Source organism: Saccopteryx leptura, chromosome 3 (assembly GCF_036850995.1).
Source record: "Saccopteryx leptura isolate mSacLep1 chromosome 3, mSacLep1_pri_phased_curated, whole genome shotgun sequence".
NCBI classification, from domain to species: domain Eukaryota; kingdom Metazoa; phylum Chordata; class Mammalia; order Chiroptera; family Emballonuridae; genus Saccopteryx; species Saccopteryx leptura.
In genome coordinates, this window is record NC_089505.1 from 349,179,353 (window position 1) to 349,195,908 (window position 16,556).

Genomic DNA, 16,556 nt, shown 5'->3' on the forward strand with positions numbered 1-16,556 from the left:
TCAACAGTTACAGATGATAGATAGATGGATAGATAGATAGATAGATAGATAGATAGATAGATAGATAGATAGATAGATAGATATTGTAGATAGATAGATAGATAGAACATACATACATACATATACATATACATGCATACATGCATGTATACATACATTCATATATACTAATATATACCTTGATCTCCCTTACTTTTCTTTGCTACTTATATAAATTGGAATTAGATGTCAGAGAGTCAAGTCACTTAGAACTCAATAAGTCATAAAGTGGTATCTGAACTTCAATTTTTACAGGGGGATATTGAATCTCTTTTCCACTAGAAGTGAAAGTTATCAATTCCAAAGCATTTGGAAAATTTGTCTCTATACCTTGTTATGCATTTTGCTCCTATTGTTTTTCTTGTCAGGGAGGTTACAATGATAGCAATATGTGAAATATTGTGTATCTACAAAGAAGGGACACATTTTCTTTTATTAGTTTTAACTCGGAGTCTTAATTAAATCAACAGTTTTGAGCTAATAGCATTCATCCACCTTTCCCAATGTATTTCATTAAATGTAATCCTTTTCATCTATAAAGTAGTCCATTGAATGTATTATGTTCTAATTATATTCAAGAACGTGTCTATAATAATCCAGGAGGCCAATATTCCATTTCCATTTCTGTTAAGGGAGTTGCTTCAGATCAAAGAGGGCATTGCTGGCTATAGTTCAGAGAGCATGAAAGACAAAGAGCCACGTAAAAAAGAGAGAAGCAGAGAGTGTATATGCATCATAGCCTCTAAGTCCCAGAGGAGAAATGACGATGGAAAAACTAATCATGGGCACAGGTGGACTGAACGGCAAACCATTTCCCCAGAACCGAATAACAAAAAGGGCAGAAGCAATGAGACCAGTTAGGAAGTGAATGCAGTAATTTAGACCAATGATTGCTGGAACCAGGTTGTCAGCAGTGGAGGGAGTAAGAAATAGATGGGTTTTAATATATTTCAAATATAGAGCAAACAGATTTTTCTAATGAATTGTGCATGGTTACAATAGAAAACAAAAAAACAATGAGTCAGGAACTATTCCAAGAGTTTTGGCCTAATTTCCTGGGAAAATCGAGTGCTATTAATGATGATGGAGAAAATATGTGACAGTAGCATGTTTGGAGTGATTGAATGATATCTGATCAGTTTCTCACAGGTTCAGTTTGGGGTGCCTGTTAAACATCTAAGTGGACATGTTGAGTAGGAAAGTGAATATATGAGTCTGGACGTCAGGGCAGAGAACTAGGCTGGAGATGTAAATTGGAGAGACGCTAGCACAGAGATGTTATTTAAAGTTGAAGACTAGATAAAAATTACCAATAGAGTAAGTAGAAGTAGAGAGGGTAAAACATCTATGATGTAGCGCTGGAACACATACCAACAGAGGTCACTGAGACGAAGAGAACCAGGAAACGAAAATAAATGAGCCTAGTAATATATTCAAAGAAATAAAAAAAGAACTATATAATTTTTAGACTTGTATAACTTCTTTTTCCATGAACAGTTGAATAATTTTATAACTTTAAACTATTAAAAGACATTGAATTTAAAAAAGCTAAATGGTATGCATTTTAGATTTTATAAAAAAAATGACAAATATATTTTAACCCAATTCTCATTATTTATACAAATAAATTGTTCTCATCTTTCAGTCTACATAAGAACAGGTAGTAGCATTTTTTTAAAAATTACATTACCAATAAATAATAAATCCTCATATCACGGAATAGTTTTGCTCTGTGACTGAAACAGAGATAAGAGATTTAATTTATGTCCAAATGTCTTGCTTTTTAAATCAGGAAATTCTAGTTGACTTTGTGTTCTCCGACACCTAGGAAGAGAACTTTTGTGTTTTACTCTGAGTCTCATGTCATGGTATCTCTGTTAAGATCTTTTAGAATTCATTGTTTGGTATAAAAGTGGCAAATAGAGAAGCAGCTACTTATAAAGTTGAAATAAAACTCAGAGAATGACTTGAACAGGTATGTTAAAAACTTATTATCTCTCCTATTTTTTTAAAAAAAGTATATATTTTTTATAATGAGATGGAAGATTGTGTATATCAACCTTCCAACTTAACTGAAAGCTATTAGAAATGAGATGAACTAATCTTTCCTGGGGGCAGATAGTGGATTGGGTAGGTCCTGTGCTAACAGGAGGGTTAAGTATGGAGGAGAGGAGCTGACTGCATGTGAGTAAGGACATGGAGCTGAGAAAGGGAAACCAGGAGGGGAAAGAACAGCTCAGTGCTGATAGGATTGTGTGTGCAAGCTTGAGACAGAAACAGGATGATGATTTTTACGTGTAACACATGATGATGATTTTTACATGTAACAGCTATCTTGAATGGGAACATCAGGGAAGAGTTGACTTAGGAAAAGATCTGACAGATTTTCTGTTTACTGAGCTGTATAAAACTTTTCCAACCTGACTCTAAAAATAAACAAAGTAAAAATCTGCATTATTTATTAATGCTTCTTTATTTATATATTTATTTATTTGTATTTAGAGAGAGACAAAGACAGAGAGAGGGGCAGATAGGGACAGACAGGCAGGAAGGGAGAGAGATGAGAAGCATCAATTCTTTATGTTGCAACACCTCCATTGTTCATTGATTGCTTTCTCATATGTGCCTTGACTGGGGGGCTAGAGCAGAGCGAGTGACCCCTTGCTCAAGCCAGCGACCTTGGGCTCAAGCCAGCGACCTTTGGGCTCAAAGCCAGCGACCATGGGGTCCTGTCTATGATCCCACACTCAAGCCAGTAACCCCAGATTCAAGCTGGTGAACCTGCGCTCCAGCCGGATGAACCTGTGCTCAAGTTGGCAACCCCAGGGTTTCAAACCAGGTCCTCTGCATTGAAGTCCAACGCTTTATCCACTGCACCTCCGCCTGGTCAGATATTCATGCTTCTTGAAGAACTACAGTGCCTGAGTTGCCTGAATCAAATCATACTATTCAATTGAGCTGCATTAGCAGCGAAATTACTGGGTAAAAAATATATATATTGTCAAATGGTAGAAAGAAATCAGATACAATGGTGTATCACTGCAAACCCAAACATCATAGAAACACTAGAATTGAAATGACAATCTGGGGAGAATGCACAGTTCAGGATAGAATGTGCCTGCGGGACTCTAGGGGCTAGAGAATCAGACTTGAGCAGTGTCAGACAATTCATAAAAAGGAGAAACTCAAAAAACTTTTTCATGAAATAACTATTCAGAATAAATTCTTGTGTAAGTCCAAGAACAACCAAATTATTGGAGCATTGGAATGTTTTCTTTTTATTTTCTTTCCTTTTTTATTGTTTTTTTTTTTTCACTGAGAGGAGGAGAGGCATAGACAGATTCCTGCATGTTCCCCAACCGAGATCCACCCAGAAAATCCACTAGGGGGCGATGCTCTGCCCATTTTGGGCATTGCTCTGCTGCTCAGCAACTGAGCTCTGCTTAGCACCTGAGGTGGAGGCCATGGAGTCATCCCAGTGTTCAGGGCCAACTCACTCCAGTCAAGCCATGGCTACAGGAGGAGAGAGAGAGAGAGAGAGAGAGAGAGAGAGAGAGAGAGAAGCAAGAGAGGGAGGGGTGGAAAAACGGTGCTTCTCCTGTGTGCCCTGACCAGAAATCATACCCAGGATATACACACACTGGGCTGACCCTCTATCACTGAGCCAACAGGACAGGGTTCTTTACTTTAAAAAAAAATTATTTATTCAATTTAGGGAGTAAAGAGAGAGAGTGAGAGAGAAATAAAAAGGAGGGGGAGGAGCAGGAAGCATCAACTCTCATATGTGCCTTGACCAGGGAAGCACAGGGTTTCAAACCAGTGCCCTCAGTGTTCCAGGTCAATGCTTTTTCCACTGCACTACCACAGGTCAGGCTGGGATATTTTTTGAAAGGGAAAAACTGTAAAGCTTCTGATCTGCTTCTATGGCCTATCCCAGTCCCCAAGAGACTGGTTGCTGCTGTTGGGACTTCCAATTAAAATGATATTAGTGATAACTAAATCAAGCCATTTCCCTCTGATAAAATGCCCTTTTCTACTATGCATGAAGGGACTCTATGGGATAATGGGGACACTATTGTCATTTTTCAGTGATAGCATTCTTGTATTATTAATTATTGTTGCTGTTAAATAGAGAAATGTTTATACCTGTGTCTCTACAAAAAGTGTGAAATTACTTTTTGGAAGTAGGAAGGTAGTCTGTTTAATTCAGTCTACCTAATTCATTTCTGTTACTGCCTTGTTAATGTAAGCACTTGCGGTCAAGACAACTGATCTACAACACTGGGCATCAATTTCTTTTTAAAAGTTCTCTTATATATTTTTTAATAAAATAGGTTTGTAACTTTAGGTGCTAGAGTGGAAGGAAAACAGTAGAATTTAGAATGTTAATTCTTTCTGTGATAATTCTAAATAAAGCCCCCACCCACATTCCTATAGGTTCTAAACTGATACATTATGTACTTGATATATTCTGTTTTTAACTGTGATCATCCTTCTTCTCATCAATATAATTTATGACTTTATATGAGTGTATATATTCAAAGATATATACTTCCAAACACTGTGTGTATGTTTATGTGTATATGCATCACATATATATATTGTCAACTTTCTTGACTATATTTTATTAAGCCAATCAAATTAAAAAATAATTAGCAAACTTTCTATAAAAATTATACATTTTAAATAATGGTTGCTTTAGCATACATTTATTTATTGTAATTAATAATAGTTAATACATTTTTAAAACTTAAATATGTTTATACCACAAATATTTAAAATACCAAAAAAAATGAACAAAAACTACAAAATGTAATAAACTCCAACAATAAAATATACTAGAGAGAATTTGTACATGCAATCAAAATTTATCATTTATAATTGTGTATCTTTTCATAAGAGTTCTTTTTAAAGAAACTTCTGAAAGGTTTCTAATATTTTTACATGAAAAATAAAAAGTGTGATTTGTTTAACTATACATGTCTAATGTATAAAACTAATATTTCAAGAACATAGAGCACCAACAGTTTTGGTAGAATACATTTCCTGTTATGGTTTCTAGTACATCATGATGATGGGGTTGTATTCTTCACTGGCCATTGTGCTTACCTCCACATCTTGGAATTAGTCCACTCCACATCACTTTTCCATCCATAAGAATGCATGTAATTGTTTCTGTTCCCTGGGTTTTAATAAATCCTTCTTCACAAATAACTGAAATCGAACTTCCTAATTGAAAGTTGTCCCCAAAGCGACGTGCATTGATTGGTATTCCAGGATCTGGACACTCGTTATGTCCAAATGCTTGAGAATAGCAAACAAAACATATAAACAGTATGAGAGAAGCATCTGTGTATTTGGGATGAGAATAAGTGATTTTTTTTAAAAAGTTATGTTTATTTCTAGAAAAGCTTTTATTAAAAAGAAAAATGAAGTCTCTTCTTTGCCTATGCCTGTTTTCCCGTGATGTGTAATAGGTATAATTGTATTAAAATATGTTTCACAAAATTTCAAAATAGAAGTAGTTGTGCTTATTTCTGGACAATACTAGGCTTAGTTTATGCAAAAAAAAAAAAAAAAAAAAAAAAAAAAACCCAAAAAGCCCAAAAAACAAAAATCTTCCAGGAAAGGTTAATCAGAATTACAATTAATGTGAATATAGAACAGGTTAACTATAAACCATTGCAAACTTTTCTTACGATTTATTGTTTGCAATAAAGATATAATCTCAATTTGAGAATTAAAGTAAAATATTTTAATCTAGCAGGAAGGTCTTACAATTTTATAATTTTCCATATATCACCTACTTTCTGCCACCTAGAAAAAGGGAATAGAGATAATTCTCTTGCAATTACCATGTTTTAGGCACTGTAATGGGAGCTTTAGAAATATTATTATTTCAGTTAACCTTTAGAACCGTCTGATGAGCAAAGCCTGGCCACTTTGTGAGATTCAGAAAGTTAAATCGCTTACCTCAGAGCATTGATATAGAATTGAAATGTATCTTTTGATCTGACTTTTCATTTTTTCTCAAAAATATATTGTATCTTGGGTTATTTGTTTCATGTCTCTCAAGAGAATATGAATTCTTGAGTTCAGAGCCACTCTCACATCTTACCTTGTGTCTCCACAGTGTGTATTTTTAGCCCAGTCACAGCAAGTAGCAGAAGTGAAATGAAATGTGCTTTTTTGAATTTCTCAAAGATTTTAGATTGCAAGAGCCCTAAAATTTTTCTCATTCATCTGAATGACCCAATATACATTATAAAATTTTAATTAGTATAATATAAATGGAAAAAATATTTAAAATAGCGAAATATAAATGTGTAAAACATTTAATAAAGGATTTACAATTTAACATTACTAAATTTATATGGCATAAGTACATGCAGTTATTTTAAATAGTCTCACTAATCATCATTTTTATATTGTTTATAAATTCTATCATTTTATTATCCATTCTTATTTTCAAGTTAAACAGTATAAAAATTAAAATAAATGCTAAAATATATATAATATATTGTTTGGGTACACATAAATAATCATTGTTTTCAGTTGTGCTTATAAACACAATTTTCATTAAGCCTAGTTACTCCTATACAAAATCCCTGATAGATACTCTTTCAGGAAAAATAAGAATGTTATTAGTAAGCATTAAATATAAGAATTTACATATGATTGGTTAAACTATTTACTAGATTAAAAAAACAAACAGGGAGGCATATTTCCTTAATTCCCCAAGTATTCCAAAACAAGAAAGTTAAAATTTTTTATTTGAGACAAAATAAAAATTTGAAATAGATATGTACATATTTGTATCTATCTTTATATAGATAAAATATTTCAAAAAAGATTTTCAGATAAAGCAACCATTTTAGACAGCTAGTCTCTATGACATATGTCACAGCCAATTTAACTTTGAAGATGTATAATTTATAATGACACTTATTATCAATGGTATTCACCACTAGTGATATGTTGAAAAGACAATAATTGTGTTTTGTTACTAATTGCCAAAGCTCAGCATTGAACAGGCAGAGATGTGGGTGAGGGGTATCATTCTGTTATAAAAAGCAGAAAACTGCTGGTCCGATGGTAGTGGGTTATCAGAACTTATTAACTTAGTGTCAATAAAAAGCAGAAAACTAAATCCTATTATATGACAGTTAAATATTAACTTGTAAAGTTGATCAATATCTGACATTGTAGTAGTTTCAAGAAAAAACAATAAAATCACTATTATTCTATGGATTCAGGTAAAACACAAACAGAAGCATTAGTATCTAAGTATATTAACATACTAATATAGCTTTTTCTTTACATAATTCATTTTTACCTATAATTATACCACTTTTCAGAAAATTAGTATTCATTATTTGAAATACTATGAGTGTTAGACACAGTCAAATAACCCTAAAAAAGTCTCAACTCTGGAGCAATATAATAAACATAGTAATATAGTAACAAATGTCAAGGTAAGAGTCTAATAGCTGAGTTGGGGTTTTTTTTTAGCACTTATTAGGTACTACACATATACTCTATGTTCAATTATTTATATGCATCACATATTTTACTCCTTAAAGAAACTCAATATGGTTTTATTGATGAGGACACTAAGGCTCAGTATTAAAGCTAAAAAATGTAGCAAAGCCAAGACTTGAAACTGGATAGTTTCACTTTAAACCTGAAGTGTTGAATTAACAAGATATTTTTCCCCATTGGTGGCTTTGCTAAATCTGCTCAGTGGTCTACTGCCCCTGAATTCATGATTTCTTTCTTTAAGATGTGCCTTGATCTTGTGCATTCATCTTTGGAATTATAACTCTGTGCTGTTATTATTTGTTCAAGTCTCCTATTGGTTTATAAATATCCTAAAAGAAAGTTCTATCTTCCTTTTATGTTTGTATAATAACAGAGCAAAGCATGTGATATATAGTAGGTTTGAGGTTATGCTGACAAGATTCAATAAAATAAGATAATATATCGGCTGATATAACAGTGTGACTTGAAACATATCCCTTAATATCAGACCTCGCACAAACAAAGAGAAACGACTCGGACGGGAGTAAAATATGGTTGGAAATCAAAGACCAAATAAACATCTCTCACACAACTATGTGTATTATGTGTTCAAGTTCCCTTATCTGTGGAACAAGAAAGCTAGCTTGCATGATTCCTTTCTAGGTCTACTTTGTAGAAAAATGGTCATATGAAAAGAACAAACTTACTGTTATAAGTGATGTTGAAGCCACGTCCTGACATGGAGTGGTCAGCTTGAAATTCCAACCGCAGTATATGACTATTACTAGTAAGGTGGGAAGGAACCTCCGCCCCAGTAAAGGTTCCAAGAATTGGGGAGTCTGGAGAGTCACCATCTTTAACAGCAAGGAAGTCAAACTGAGACTCCAGATCAAAATCATTAAAAGAAAGGTGTATCCGACTCCCTGGATCAGAGATTATAGTCCAGATGCAGTTTAAGTTATTTCCATACCCTTCTGGGTAATCAGGAGACAGGACCGTTCCCATCGGTGCAGTAAAGTTAGACAGGCAAGGAACTGTTGAAATAAGATTAGAAATTACGATAGCTGTTCAAAAGTCATATTTTATCATATCGTACAATTATGATAATCAGTTACAGTTTGAAAAATATTAGCCATTTGTATTATCAGACAGAAAATCAAAGTTACCATTTTTATTACATTAGAAAAGGCAACTAGTATTTTGAATGACTGCATGCTTAAACTGGCACAAAAGAATAATTGGAGCAATAACAGCAATTTATTTAGACAGTTATCATGTTTGTTTCTGTGCTTAACGTAATGTTAGAGAATGCAAAGTTTTTGTTCGTTTGCTTAAAAAATAATATCAGCTAAATATTTAGAGATTTCACAGAAAGCAAAAATGCTTATGAAATTATTGAAAAGAAAAAAATATGATGAGAATATGAATAGAAATGACAGGAGGTAGCCCAGAGGAAACTTGGAGTAAGAGCTGTGATTCAGTGAGTTTCATTCCCACAGTGGTCATGGGAAACTGAGATAGTTTATAACACAGGTAAGGAGATGACTTTACTCTTATAATTGCCAGCCCTGTGGCTAACTGGAAAAAACAGGTGCTCTCTCACATTATGTCAAGTCAAATCTCCAACCACGTCCAATTTTCTTTTTCATTGAACTTTTAAAAACATCTGATATCAAGGTTCACATAAAATATTTAAGAAACGGATGGGTATACAACATAATCGAATGTCAAAATGATCTGAAGATGTTTTCTCTAAATCTATGTGCACTAGTTAACCAATGTCACCCTGTTAAAAATTAGTCATCTAAATAAAATTATTTAAAAAATATTTAAGAAACAGAAGGATAAAAAAATCAGAAAAGTAATGATCAAACAGAGATAATCATTTAAAATAATAATGTATTTTCTTCCAGTAGGTTTTATTACCTATTTTTAACAAAATTGAATTCATACAATTTTGCACCAAAGTTTCTTTACAAAAGGTATGAACTTATTTATTTATTTTTTTCATTTTTCTGAAGCTGGAAATGGGGAGGCAGTCAGACAGACTTCCGCATGCGCCCAACCAGGATCCACCCGGCACGCCCACCAGGTGGCGATGCTTTGCCCCTCTGGGGCATCACTCTGTTGCGTTCAGAGCCATTCTAGCGCCTGAGGCAGAGGCCACAGAGCCATCCCCAGCGCCCGGGCCATCTTTGCTCCAATGGAGCCTCGCTGTGGGAGGGGAAGAGAGAGACAGAGAGGAAGGAAAGGGGGAGGGGTGGAGAAGCAAATGGGTGCCTCTCCTGTGTGCCCTGGCCGGGAATCGAACCCGGGACTCCTGCACGCCAGGCCAATGCTCTACCACTGAGCCAACTGGCCAGGGCCAAAAAGGTATGAACTTAAAGCCTCAAAATATTGTATTAATTTATGCTAAAATAAAACAAATATATTAATGAGTACAATATCCCTACCAGTATAAAATAGTATACCTATTTTACCTTTATTATTTAATAAGAAAAATGACATATTGTACAGATTTGCACTTTTTTTCTTACTAGCGAAGTTAAAGATTTCTCACATGTTTGTTATCCATTTATATTTTCTGTCTTTTAGGAGTTATCTGCTCATGAACTCAATCAAGATTATGTACTCTTAGTTTACAATATTCATACAGTTTTACAATTCATATATTTTGTTATTTTAAAATATTTTAGTTAAATAATTTGTTTTAACTTGAGTATTAAAAATAATCTTTGTATTCTTTCCTTGCTTTTAAGTTTAGATTTTTATTACATTCAGAAGTTAGACTAATTTCTACTTGTTGATGTACAAAGACAAAGATTAAGTTATATCTACATATATGTAGAATATGTAAAATACATAAAATAATCATCTATTATAAATTATAATTTTTATATGTAATTTTTAACTTAATTTTGCTTTTTCCATAATGAAATGATATTAAAAGTTAAAACCAAGACTTAGAAAACGATGGTCATTGGGCTGAGTCCAGACTGCAAAGGTATTTGCTTTAATTATTTCTCAAGCCTCAATAAAATTTTTAAGTCCCCTTTTAAAAACATCATATTTTACATTTGTGGCAGTAAAAATCTGGACTTTTAGCTTCTCTAACGTGCTCAAGGCCCCTAGTACTTCCTGTTCCCTCTTCACACTTTTGCCTGACTGCATCCTGAAATCATTTGATTGCATACACTTGATCTAAATTAAGGGTCAGCGAACGTTTTCTGTAAAGGGACAGATAGTAAATGTTTTGCCTTTACAATCTATACAGTCGCTTTTGTAACTACTTAACTCTGCCACTGAAGCAGGAAAGAGCCATGGACGACAGGTAAATGAAAGTAAGTGGTTATGTTCACATAAAATTTTCTTTAGAAAACTAGGCTTCAGGTTAGATTTAGCCCACAGTCCTTAGTTTGCTAATCTCTGAATGATTCCCACCTAGGGCAAAGACTGTCCATAATCTGCTACATTAATCACCCTTATCAGAGAGATAAGTAGATGTTCATATAATATAGTAGTTTCCCCATATCCTTGGTTAAGGTTTAGATTTCTGGGTTTCAGTTATTGGCAGTCAATCCTGTTCTGAAAATATTAAATAGAAAATTCCAGAAATAAACAATCCCAAAGTTTTAAATTGTGGGCTGTTATGGGTAGTGTGATGAAATCTCACACAGTCCTGATCCATCCAGCCATGGACGTGAATCATCCCTTTACCCAGCTTTTCCCAGTGTTACATTCTACCCACCCATGAGTCACTTAGCCTTCTTGGTTTTCAGATGGGCGTTAGTATCATAGTGCCTGTGTTCAAGTAGTCCTTATTCTATTAAATAACGGCCCCCCAGGAGAGGTGATGTTGGCAATTCAGATGTGCTAAAGAGAAGCCATTAAGTAGAAAACACAATATAATAAGGTATTTTGAGAGACCACATTGACATGATTTTTATTATATGTAATTATATATGTTACAATTATTTTATTAAGTTATTAGTTATTGTTAAGTTCCTACTGTGCCTAAGTTGTCAATTAAACTTTATCATAGGTAGGTATGTATATATGTATAGAAAAAAAACATAGTGTAAATAGGGTTCAGTCCTTCCCATGGTTTCACACATCCACTGCAGGTCTTGGAACATATTACTCATCAGATAGGAGGGACTACTATATTCTAAACCCCTTTTCTATGTGTGTGTGACAGAAACAGAGAGAGGGACAGACAGACATGAAGGGAGAGAGATGACAAGCAACAATTCTTCATTGTGGCACCTTGGTTGTTCATTGATTGCTTTCTCATATGTGCTTTGATGGGGGGGGGGGGGTGGCTACAGCAGAACGAGTGACCCCTTGCACAAGGCAGCGACCTTGTGAGCCTTGCTCAAACCAGATGAGTGCACGCTCAAGCTGGCAACCTAGAGATTTTGAACCTGGGTCTTCCACGTCCCAGGTCCCAGTCCGACGCTCTATCCACTGAGCCACTGCCTGGTCAGGCTAAACCCTTAATTACATTATTTTTTTTTGATTTATTGATTCTAGAAAGAGAGAAAGGGAAAGGGAAGGGGAGATAGACAAGAACATTGATCTGTTCTTGGATGTGCCCTGCTGGGGATTGAAACAGCAACCTCTGAGCTATCCAGCCATGGCAACCCTTAATTACATTAGATGCCATTTCTATGTAACTTCCTTGGACCCAGTGTTATATTTCTGTGAGCAGTACAGTGATACTATAGTGATAAAATGCTTTAGTAGCCACATAAGCATCTTTATTATCCACATAAATTTAGTATCTACATAAACATCTATTCTTGTCTGCTTTTTCTTATCTAGCTGTTTATTAATACTAATATTAGATCAAGTCCCCAAAAAATTATATTAGAAATTTTTTATTAAAATTTCAAAATAAGTTTTATATAATTCACATAGTTAATATAATTCTTATTCAGTAACATGGATCTATTTTTTTCATAGCTTTCTTTTCTTTGAATTGTTTCTGTGAGTTATTTGGATTTATGAAAACATTTCCATGTTTCTTTATAACTTTATTTTGGAGTAAACTCTTTCAATTGCATTTTTAAACTAGCTATTGTTGGTATATAAGGAAGCTATTAATTGCCATATATCAGTGGAGGGATTCAGCTGGATTGCACCAGTTCGGCAGAACTAATACCTAATTTTTTTGTTGAGTTCAGCAAACCAGTTGTTAAAATGGCACTTGTCATCAGGGTTCTCTCTAAGGTGGGCGTCTGGGCAGCCGCCCAATGTGGAAATCACAAACTTATATTCCTTATTCTTTTTGAACATTCATCTGCGCAAAAGTGTATTCTCAGAGCCCATAGTAATGTTCATTCCATCCATAGGTGAAAAGAATAGCAAGTGAGGACAGCAATCAAGAAAGCAATATGGAAATATTTTAAATAACAGTTTTATTGTTTTTTGTCAGGTATTATTTATTTTCATTAATTTTTAAAATCATTTCTTATAATCTAGTTTTGTATACTTCTTTTATTGTTCTTATTTAAGTATTAAGTGCATGAAATAATAAACCACCTTTTGTTATATCAATTTTTTATACTTAAAGTGGTCACTAGGGCAGAGAACTTGTGGTTAAATTATTTGAATCCCACAACAGCCATATATCATATCAGGATGAAAGATTTAATTTTTTCTAAAATAGCAAAAAGTATTCTCTACATTTTCCGAGTTTTAAAATTGGTTTTAGTCAACAATATTTTAAATATTTATATTACTAAATGAATTTATCATCTATTAAAATATATTATCATTTTTGATGTGATATATTACACTAATAATGTCTCCAATATTACACCAACACTGTCTCCTTGAAGAAACACCTAGAATTAAAAATCTTCAAGTAAAGTCTTCTTAAGTATTACTAAGCTTTAGATGATGTAGACATAATTAAATCAGACTCTTCTAATGAATTTTATTTTCCCACAACAGAAACTTCCCAAGGTGATCTTGGCAGGAAGTAAGCACTGTCCCTAAACTGAAAAAGTTATATTTAGGGGGATTGGTTCAATCTTCCTCCCCTAGATTTCCTGAAAAAAAAAAAAACTATACTGTAACTAGGGAAATTTCTGCCAGATTCTAAAAATACCCACTTTGCTGAAATGTAAGATAAATTATTATGGCAATATGTATCTATAACACTATAATGAGAAATAGTAATGTCTATTTGCTATTTTGTGTTTTTTCTTACTATGTTTTATATATATATTTGAAATATATATATATTTGAAAATATTTTATCTCTTCACTTTGAAAGTGTTACATCTTTTAAGATGTTAAGTAATCACAATTTTCAATAACAATATATTTTGCAGTATATATTATAATTCAGATAAAATGTGGTCTTGAATAATGCTACTTTTTTTTAACCAGAAAAATATTGAAATAAGATTTGTGTTAATGTCTTTGCAGGAAATAAAGAATTTCACAAATAAAAGGATTATCATTATAAGTTAGATACAGAAGAAAAGTTGTATATTTAAAAACCAAAAAATTATTTCCACTTTCATCATTATTGGCTTATAGGTTTTCATTTGTGAATATTAAAAACTAAAATTTAAAACTTTCAATATTACAATCATACCTGACCTATTGTATTTGTTAATGAAGGTAGTATTTAATTGAATCTAAATGTGTCTCAGTATATAATGCAAATTATATTTTTTTGCAGTTAAATTGGAATGTTTTAATACATTTTTAAAATATATTCTTTTATTCCAAGCATACTGTATGGTATTTCATAAACTTTAATGAATTTTATTTGGTGCAATATAAATAAATGGTATTTAAGTATGTATTAGTGTGAGCATTTATAAACAAAAATAAGTTAATGCATTATACATAGAATATAAGCTTTAAATATGTTGTGTTTTTTATTTTAAATAAGCATATACAAAAGTATCTTGTTAAAATATATGATTCTATTAGAATTAACTCAGTTGTATAATTTTCATGAGAAGTATGCTATCTATAAAATATAAAATACCACCAATAAAGTGTTATGAAAACATGTGTAATATATACTTTGCAATTACCAAGCAAACTATGTTAACTTTATTTAAATCTGTAATGTAATTTATAATTTAGCATAAGCACACTTATTAAAGATAGTAGCAAAAAATGCTACTTGTTCAAAAATAATTACAGAGTTCCAGTTCTTTGCAATTAATTACAAAAGCAATTATATGCAAGGGCAGGGTAACATATGCTATCTGAATGCAGAGCATTTGGTACTCACAGATACAGATGGGTATGTTTGCAGACCACTGATTATTCTCTTGACAAACAATGGATTTCTCTCCAATTAATTCAAAACCAAACTGGCATTCGAACCTTAAAACATCACGATTAGAAAAACCATCGCCTTCTCTAATTCCATATAAAGGTGTACCAGGATCGCCACAACTTTCTTTTTCAATTTCTGTAAAAATAGAAGATCAAAGTCTAAGGGTTTCAGGCATTTGATATCCACATAACCAGTTCAGTTAGTATGTATACACTCTCTATAGTTGAGATATTTCAGAGCAAAAGATGAAAATGTTTTCCAATATTATTTTTTTTTATTTTGCTACTCTTATAGACCCAATTTGATGAAACGATCTGTAAGTAGAAAATAATTAGTGTATTTCTCTAATTTGGGGAAAAACTGAGGCCATCAGAGCTATTGTGGTTCCTAACAGAACATTTATGACAAGATTATCTGTCTGTACTGTGCATATACTTACACACACACACACACACACACACACACACACACACACGGTGGGGCAAAAATAGGTTTACAGCTCTGAGTATACAAAACACATCTTATTTTTACATTCTTATTTATTACTGTACTGCTTTCCATACAAATAACTAACTGTAAACCCACTTTTGCCCCACACTGTATATATATTTTTTCCCCAAATCTCAAAACCTTTTGTTATTTTGTTAATTCGTACATGACACTGTAAATTCTTAGGTTGCAGCCAGGATATGTAGTAACATCTCTGCCTCTAGGTTCCACAGCAATCAGTAATTACCTTTCACAACTTCTCCACTCTCCCTGATACTAATTCTGAATGAGACGCCCAAAAAACTACTTAGGGCAGGAATTAATTTTGTGTTCCAAATTACCCAGATATGTTCCTCAATAAATGTGGCTTTTATTTTTTTGGATGAATTAAATTGAAGGGTTTGATAATTTTTTTTTATAGTATTTTTTTTACATATATTTAAAGAAACTCAAACTCAAAAACCTAGGATCTTTATTGTGAAGAATAAATGTCAGTAGCAAATTTTTGTGGTGCTTTGGTTTTTTGGATTGTTTTTTTTTCCTGGGACAGAGAGAGAGTCAGAGAGAGAGATATATAGGGACAGACAGACAGAAACGAAGAGAGATAAGAAGCATCAACCATCAGTTTTTCGTAGCGACACTTTAGTTGTTCATTGATTGCTTTCTCATATTTGCCTTGACCGCGGACCTTCAGCAGACCGAGTAACCCCTTGCTCGAGCCAGCGACCTTGGGTCCAAGCTGGTAAGCTTTTTGCTCAAGCCAGATGAACCCGCGTTCAAGCTGGCGACCTTGGGGTCTCGAACCTGGGTCCTCTGCATCCCAGTCCGACGTTCTATCCACTGCGCCACCGCCTGGTCAGGGTGTGGTGCTTTGGTTTAAAGTCACATGAAATCACAGTATTGCCGGTATCCTCAAACTAGGCAACAAAAAATGAAAATAAAAAAATAAAACTGAGATGCCTTTTATGACACTCCAACAATCACACAGTCCTAGTCAACTATAATCTACCACACTTGACGTGTATCTCTCCAGTTCTTTTTCCATACTTTTATCATCATATACAAACATACATAATAAGTAATATTATAAAAAAGTCCATATTTATGGAAATATAAAATTCCTCTCCACAAGAACTATGTAGCATATATTATACTTTACATGGTATTATACCATCAATATCATTCTATAACTTGC

The 16,556-nt window shown here is 33.3% G+C and overlaps 1 protein-coding gene across 3 annotated transcripts in view; it reads right to left on the reverse strand.

Annotated features, from left to right (window-relative positions):
• The window catches only part of CSMD3 (CUB and Sushi multiple domains 3), a 1,231,016-nt gene that overhangs the window by 429,937 nt on the left and 784,523 nt on the right, over window positions 1–16,556 (reverse strand). For all 3 annotated transcript variants that reach the window (XM_066379371.1, XM_066379370.1, XM_066379369.1), the window contains 3 exons: window positions 14,825–15,007; window positions 8,268–8,594; window positions 5,149–5,343 (listed from right to left, as the gene is read on the reverse strand). In XM_066379371.1, the coding sequence (XP_066235468.1) occupies window positions 5,149–5,343; window positions 8,268–8,594; window positions 14,825–15,007 (705 nt within the window). The remainder of the gene's footprint in view (window positions 1–5,148; window positions 5,344–8,267; window positions 8,595–14,824; window positions 15,008–16,556) is intronic.